This window comes from Dissoconium aciculare, assembly GCF_010015565.1.
Source record: "Dissoconium aciculare CBS 342.82 unplaced genomic scaffold K489scaffold_1, whole genome shotgun sequence".
NCBI classification, from domain to species: Eukaryota; Fungi; Ascomycota; class Dothideomycetes; order Mycosphaerellales; family Dissoconiaceae; genus Dissoconium; species Dissoconium aciculare.
The window spans coordinates 360,771-368,022 of NW_022984951.1; the positions used below are offsets into that span (position 1 = coordinate 360,771).

A 7,252-nucleotide genomic window follows, 5' to 3' on the forward strand; every position below is an offset into this window, starting at 1 on the left:
GTGATATGAGATAGCGATCCAGAAAGGACGAAAAAATGACCTTTGAAAGAATGACGCGGTGCCGGAAAGAGTGACGGCAACCGGAGGAGCAAGGCGGCTCGCAAGAAGGAATGAAAAGAGGAAAGGAGATTAGTAGAAGCAAATCAAAGTGAAGGCATCGAAAGAGTGTTTGCGATTCAATCCGTGGCAAGTCGTAAGAGCCCAGCAGCGGGGGCGGCGACAACGACGATGATGGTGATGATGGAGGAGGGAAAGAAAGAAACGGCAGGCTGGAGAGACGAACGATGGCAGACGTCGGGATGACCAGACCTGTCCAACGGGCGAGGTGGGAGCGGAACAGGGTACAGGCAGAAGCTGGAGTGGAGGTGGAGGTGGCAGTGATGAATCTGTGGCAGAAAACAGTTCTCGCAGCGAACGCCGTAAACGTCGTGTGCGCGGACAAGCGGGCGGGAGGGATAGCGGCAACGCACAGTCTACGGTCCTACACGACACCATCATACGCACGGTAGACACATCTCTCTCCACTAGCCAGATGGTACGGTACCTACGAAAGTGTACTCTTGCGCTAGACAATCGCCTCTGTGCGCAGTGTGTACACGGCTTCACCAACAATGGCGATGGCGATGGTGATTGCGGTGGCGGCAGTCGAGTGGATCTCTCCGACAAGAAAGGAGGCGGAGAGAGACGGGCAAAGGTGAGAGTCACACCGGCGGGCGAACACGGCACGCAGGTGACAAGCGCAAAGTCCAGGGGTAGTGCACATTACTCACGACGCCTTTGACACCAGCGGACAGTTGGTGAGGCACGGTAGGGAAACCTGGCTCGGAGCGGGGACAGCGGAGGAAGGTCTACAGTCCACTCGTAAGAAGGAGACAAAACGCAAAACAAACAACAACAAAAGGCGAGAAACACGAAAAATGCACTGCAAGGCCAGAGAAAGGATAGGGATAGAGGTCACTCGGAGGGAGGCATGCACGCACACAGGTCGCGGTGGAGTGGCTAAAAAGGATCGGGGATAGCTCGTGGTTCGCGTCGCGTCAGTGCGCGGTCAGCACAACGGAAGAGAGAAAATCTGAAGAGGGGCGCGCTCGGCGGCAGTGGGCACGCGGTGAGACGGGCGACGGTGAGAGTTTAGTTTTGTGGACAACCACGAGAGCCAGCGTGGACGATAGGTCCAGGGCATCTCCAGTCATGCGTGTATTCTATGGAATGCCTCGTCGTAATTGGGATGAGACACACCAACCCTCAAAAGTGGCACGACACACCCGACGAGCGTGGTTGACCAACGGGGTTGCGGGTCGACATCGTGGCACGATCGGCCTCAACGAGGCTAGGCACCCCTTGATCGACCCTAAAGTGCATGTTTGCCCAGGTGTTGTCTACACGTACGTATCCTGCTGTGCAGCCCATGCGGTACCATACGCCCAAGTCTACCTCCAACTGGCAGGAGTCAACCTAGAAGCAGCCACTGGCGAACAGATTCAGTGGATCAAACGACACTACTAGGTAGGTACCAGCCCTTTGCGAGCAGGACCGGACAGAGACCGAGATTTGGTTGACAAGAGCGATGGCAGATGCCAGACGTGAACCGATAATCGCTCCTCCGTGGGCATCTCAAAAAATGGCGCTCTCGTCGGGATCAGGGCTCTCACTCGCCAGATGGGATAATGCACGTCTTTCGCGAGGGAGTATTCTTGACTTCGTGCTGCGGTGCCTTGTCATTTGAGATGTCGGGAAGTTTGTGCAAATGTCCAGCCCGTCCCAGCTCTGTATGCCTTTCTGTTCATATGTACTCGGTTTCCGTTCAGCCCCTCGTGCGCTATCTCCACTGGTCTTCAGTGCTGCCATAGCTTTGAAATCCTGATTGAGCGACTGGAAGCTGCTTCAATGGCCAGTAGTGGACAATCCAACAACGACAACAACGAGAACTCCCTCGGTGTATAAGGAGATCCCCAGATCTGTGTTGCGCAATCCAGTCGTGACCACCGGGATGACTCGTATTCATCTAGCAAAGCGATCTAACCTGACACCTTGACTTTCCTCTTCGTGCTACCAGTGCGCGATCTTGACCGACTCAACGCTCGGACGGCCCCCTACTAGCCGCTGCCCGCTGAGCCGCTGACTTCGTCCTCCAGGTCATTGGCTACTTGGGCCGCCAATCGCTCGCGTTCTTGCTGCCTCGGGCATGCTTTACGCAAACATCTTGACACCAGTCAGCCCATATCACGAATCAGCTAACAAGCACACACCTACGAGGTATGCTTGGTCTCGAGACGGACAAATGGATAACGTGGGCACAGTATCAGGCTTGATGGCTGCCATCGGCTACATACTGTCACTGGCTCCAGTCGTCCACGCTTCGCGCCCAGATCGTCCGAATGACGTCGACCGTTGGATCGACCACGTACAAACTCCTGAACACGACTCTGCTGTGGATATGTGGTTTTGGAATGTGGTTCCAAGCGGCGCGCCGGGCCAGCTGACATGCTCGGAACTTGTGGACGGTTGCTGCTCCAGGCTTGTCGTCTCCCGACCACGGATTGAACGAAGGTTGGTTGCACGCCCACATGATGCAGGAAGCCCCTTTAACGAGCATTGTCTATGTATGCACGTGTAATTGCACTCGCTACGAGGAGTTTGCCGGGAATCGGAAGCACAAGGTGTTGAAATACGTTATTGATGTATACCAAGGAAGCGAAGCGCTGTAACACAAGCTGTACACACTATTGCTCAACTTGCGCCTGGCCCTCATTGAAGCTGCCGTCGAGATTTCACTCCTGCATACCGCAGGACTTGAGCTCTCCAGGGCTGGCAGAAACGCCACTTGCATTTGTCCTCGGCGTATGCCAAGACATTGATGAACACTTGCGGGAAACAGTGAATGAAACTGGCCCACTGGAGCACCAAACAAATGTTAGGAACTTTTGCACAAGAGCGTCGATGCTATCGCTCCCATGTATGACCATTAATGTTAATTCAGGCGCTGTCCACGCGTTACACAACTGTACAGGGAATGTTCTCAGCCTTCAATCCTCGACACAATGCTTTCACGATCATGTGTGGGTTCTTGAGGCGCATTCGCTGTTGACGGGCCCTGACAAGGATGAAGTGCCCCCCTGGCTAGCCCGATGTGCGCAATACCAGCACCGGCACGCCTAGCTTCACCAGAACTCAAGTGACCATAGGTCTCAAAATAGCGTACCGTACTGAGCGTGAGTCTCGACTACATGTAGTACAGCTTCCTCGTGAGTCGTTGGTGGCTGCACTTGTGACTGGCGACAATGGCCGGTTTCGAGGACGATCGCTTTGGTCCTCGGCTTGCACAACTCACGCGTTGTGCGGAACTTGACGCGGAATCACGTGACATCTGTAAACATCACTCATTCCAAGTTGTCTCCAAAAATGCGATATGCCTGGCTCAAAGAAAGCAAACATTTCAGTTCAGAGCTGCAGTGGCAGATTCTCATATTGAATAAAGTATTTGTCCAGTTGCAGCGTACTTCTGGGTGACGAGCGCACTGCCTCCCGCGTGAACTGCGTCGTCTTCTTTTCTTGCTCGCAAAATTCCACCATTCAGAGAAGCCAATATTACCTAGAAAAGTAGTTTGCATGCGTGATATGATTGAAGCATTCGGCACCAAGGTGGTTCACCAAAGTGTTGCGTCCCGGTCGAATCGATCCAACTCTTTCCCAGCATCTTCAACATCCTTCTTAGCCTTCATTCGCATGTAGAAGATCGGACAATCCCGGCTAGAACAGATGACTTCGTTGTGCATGCTGCCCTGACACCGCTGGCACTGAGTCCATAGCCTTCCAAATCGGACTTCCAACTCTGAAACCTTGCTAAGCGAGCGTTGGTACAACTCTGCAAACCGCGGTCGGCATTCTTCTCCAACCGCGCCACCCTTCTCGTCTTTCGAGACCAGCGGTTTCTTGCAGCCAAGGCACGTCTCTGTCTTCTTTGTAAACTTCATCAAGCCGCCCATGGTCGGCGCCGCGACAGATATTGAGCGCGTGTGTTCGCCGGTCAGCAGAGATGCCGCCTTCTTCTCTCCTAAAATCGGCTCGAAGATACGGCCCAGAGGCTTCGCGAGCTGGTTGTCCAGATAGTACTTGGTGTCGATCGGCAAGTTGTTCTCGAGGACGAAAATGGGATCCTCTGACTTTTCGTAGCCCTTAGCGTTGGCTGCACCTTTGACCATGACATATGCAACGCGATCGCCCAGAGCAGGTGCGGAACCAGCATCGCGTTTACGCATGCGCTCCGCAAGCTCGGTATGGGCCTGCTTAGACGCGTAGTCAGACTTTGTCAGCGCTTTAGTGATGACAAGATTCGACATGTCCACTCTGTTCTGAAGCAGCTCGGAAATGGTCTCCTTGACATAGCTGAGAGATGGTCAGTATGTATGACAGTGATGGTGCGCGATGACAACGTACTCTTGAGCGCCTTGAACGTCTTGATCAATCAACAACATGCGCAAACTTGTTTCAATAACATTCTGCACCAGGCGACAATTGTCTCGACGAACAGTTTCAATTCCTTTGGTATCCATCTTATCGTATTTGGTTGTATTGGTCCAATATAACCCGGCATACCGTTTCTTGTTGATGAGGAGATATGGGAAATATACCTTTTCGAATTCCAGTTTGATCGGCTTGAGGAATTTGCTTGACACGAAATCTGCAGCTTCTTGACCAAGTTCCATTGCTTTTCCAAGATCATTGGGACCGAATTTGACCATGACGGAATCCGTGTCGCCATAGATGACCTGAGCATCGTGCGTATACCCATTCGCGATGGTATATCGCTTTTCGACTTCTTCTTTGGTCTTCTCGATCATTTGACGCCCGTATGCGGTGGTGCTGCTTGCAATGGCCAAACAAGGAAGCTTGCCCACCGTAGCACCTGTCAGGCCATACACGGAATTGGCACTTATCTTCAATGCAAGTTGTCGTCCATTGAGCACGGCCTTCTTGAAAGGATCTGTCTCGACGGCGAGTTCTTTTTTGGCACGCTTTCGTGCGCCGAGAAGCTCCTCCAAGATCTGGGAGAGGAGACCCTTTCTGACCTTCGCGGTGCAAAAGAGATCGCCATTTGGTGTTACGATGTAGTCTTCGTCTTTCTTCAATTGCAATTTTTCCACTGCGTTCTTGTTCAGTAAAGTTGTATAGCAGAGATTGTGGGCCTGAATAATGCTGGGATAAAGGGACGCAAAATCCAGCGTCGCGATGGGGACATCATAATACCCTCTTGTGGGTTCAATGACGGTGGCGCCTTCGTATTGCTCGTCACTACTCTCACTCCGGAGATTAGGAACCACGAGTTGTTGTTCAAGCGCCTTCCGGAAAAGCTGGCTGATGAACTTGATCTGCTGACCTTTGGAAAGTAAAAAATTGAATGGAACACCCGTGACCCTCGCCATTTCGGTATAGTTCACAAGACACATGAGTTTGTCCATCAGTCTTTGAGGCAGGTAAGCATCCTTGAGACAGTACACCGCCAATCTTCGCCTTGATTCAGGTGTTCCATTGTACAGCTCGGTGATCATGGTATGATGCACGTCTTCCTTTTGTTCGTTGAGAAAGTGCGCAGAGACGGAATTCAAGGTGTAGCTGCGTAATTGGTAGTCTCGCTGCACCAATTGCAAGAGATCGAGCTGTAACCGACCGTTTGTGTTCGTGGCTTTGGTGTCTCGATTGCCCATCTGTTTGCTGGAGAAGTTCGTTTCCTTTGCGATCGACTTGACATTTTTCAATCTTGACCAAAAAGGAAATCGGCCCACTTTCAGATGAGCTGCACGATCCAGCAGATATGGAAAGTCGAAATTGGAGATGTTGTAGCCAATGATTACATCCGGATCCACTTCTTCCAAGAAGTCCCTCCAAGCCATGAGCATTTTCTCCTCCGAGCCGAATTCGAAAATTTGGGTGTTGACGATTAGACTGCAAGTGTCCATGCAGAAGACGTTTCGCACAAAAGGTTTCTCCTCTCCATATCGAGTGACGACGTTTGCAATTTGAATCACTGGATCCACATTGGCCTCAGGGAAAACACCTTTGCGACCAGCGCACTCGATATCGAAACTGAGAATGCGAAGAGGTGCCATCTTGGCCCACTCACCATCGATGGGGTGGGCTATAATATCGCGATAGTGGCAGTGCGCCTCAATTTGACATTGCGAATGCCGGTCGCGCTCAGGTATTATGTGATAATGTTCCGGCTTCACCGAAACCCAGGACATCCCCGAGATCTTTGTGTCCACCATGAATCGTAGCACATATTGGATGCTGTCGAATGTGAGAATGCCACCATCGGCTCCTTTCCAGAGGCCCTTGTAGTTGGCATTGCCGCTCTCAATTGTTGTCCGTAGTCGATTGATAATTTTGTGATCCGTAACAGTGATCTTCAAGTAAGCCCCCTTTTGATTGCCTTGAAACCCGAACATGTTCTCTCGAAGCACAATCTGCACTGAATGTATCGCAGTCGAGTGCTGCGCTAGGCTTGATTCGAGGAACATCTTGAATGGCTCACAGTCGGCTTTTGTGAACGATACAGGTGCTGCCACGTAGAGGTAGTGCAAGAAGTCGGTCACATGTAGGACCACTGAGTGCCCGTCTTCAGTGACACCAAACAATTTGACCGTTCCTCTGCCACCGTGTAGAGTGCCTTCCTCCGCATCGATGGCCTGAAAGCAGAGAGTGTTTGTGCTTGGGTCGAAATCTTCAAGACTGGGCCGCGCCCAATGTTGATCCTTTTCCGCATTTTTGTGTTTGAGCGCATCGATATCCTGCGTGAGCTTCTCCAAAACCTCTTCCTCAAATTTGCTCTTGGGCTGGCTGGAGCCGACTATACTGCCATTGAGTCCTCTTCGTGGTACAGCATGGACAATAGGTTTGCCATCTTCAAGCTTGATCTTCTTCAATGGCGACACTTGCTGGTTTTGTCGGGAGTTGGGTGCATCTTGTAGACCCCGCTTCGCAGGCACACTCGATGCTGATTTGGTCAATATCCCAAGCATTGCATGAGATGATTGGATGTTCTGGTGGTCTCAACCGAGATGTGTTGTGTAGGATGACCGCAACCTCTTACCTCCAGCACCAATTCGGAGACGCGTTTAGGTGACGCGGTGTCGACGCGAGCTTCGGGCGTCATAAATTAAGGGTCATCCCCGCGTGGTGCACAGCCGCACGTGATGCACAGTCCGCTTTGAATGGACTCCAAATGAAGCATCAGCTTTGAACGCGTATAACT

At 51.8% G+C, this 7,252-nt stretch overlaps 3 protein-coding genes across 3 annotated transcripts; 2 read left to right on the forward strand and 1 right to left on the reverse strand.

Annotated features, from left to right (window-relative positions):
- The first annotated feature begins 539 nt into the window (after positions 1-539).
- On the forward strand, positions 540-1,255 carry K489DRAFT_3322 (uncharacterized protein). The gene is made up of 2 exons (XM_033602156.1): positions 540-694; positions 788-1,255. Exons 1-2 carry the CDS (start codon positions 612-614, stop codon positions 1,017-1,019), a joined length of 315 nt encoding a protein of 104 aa, XP_033464027.1. The 5' UTR covers positions 540-611; the 3' UTR covers positions 1,020-1,255.
- A 954-nt stretch (positions 1,256-2,209) lies between these two features.
- K489DRAFT_375071 (uncharacterized protein) lies at positions 2,210-2,970 on the forward strand. Its single transcript, XM_033603606.1, has one exon. It carries the CDS (start codon positions 2,282-2,284, stop codon positions 2,615-2,617), a length of 336 nt encoding a protein of 111 aa, XP_033464028.1. The 5' UTR covers positions 2,210-2,281; the 3' UTR covers positions 2,618-2,970.
- A 677-nt stretch (positions 2,971-3,647) lies between these two features.
- K489DRAFT_311534 (DNA polymerase delta catalytic subunit) lies at positions 3,648-7,019 on the reverse strand (the record flags this gene model as incomplete). Its single annotated transcript, XM_033600791.1, has 2 exons — positions 3,648-4,386; positions 4,438-7,019. The coding sequence occupies 2 exons, from the start codon at positions 7,017-7,019 to the stop codon at positions 3,648-3,650; spliced, it is 3,321 nt and encodes a 1,106-aa protein (XP_033464029.1).
- Between the last annotated feature and the right edge of the window lie 233 nt (positions 7,020-7,252).

What these genes read in the sequence shown, in the direction of transcription:
- K489DRAFT_3322 (XM_033602156.1), top strand. Translation starts at nt 612, where the DNA reads ATGGCGATGGCGATGGTGATTGCGGTGGCGGCAGTCGAGTGGATCTCT. An exon ending in GCGGAGAGAGACGGGCAAAG is followed by an intron (nt 695 to 787) that starts GTGAGAGTCACA and finishes CTTTGACACCAG; the next exon opens with CGGACAGTTGGTGAGGCACG.
- K489DRAFT_375071 (XM_033603606.1), top strand. Translation starts at nt 2,282, where the DNA reads ATGGATAACGTGGGCACAGTATCAGGCTTGATGGCTGCCATCGGCTAC.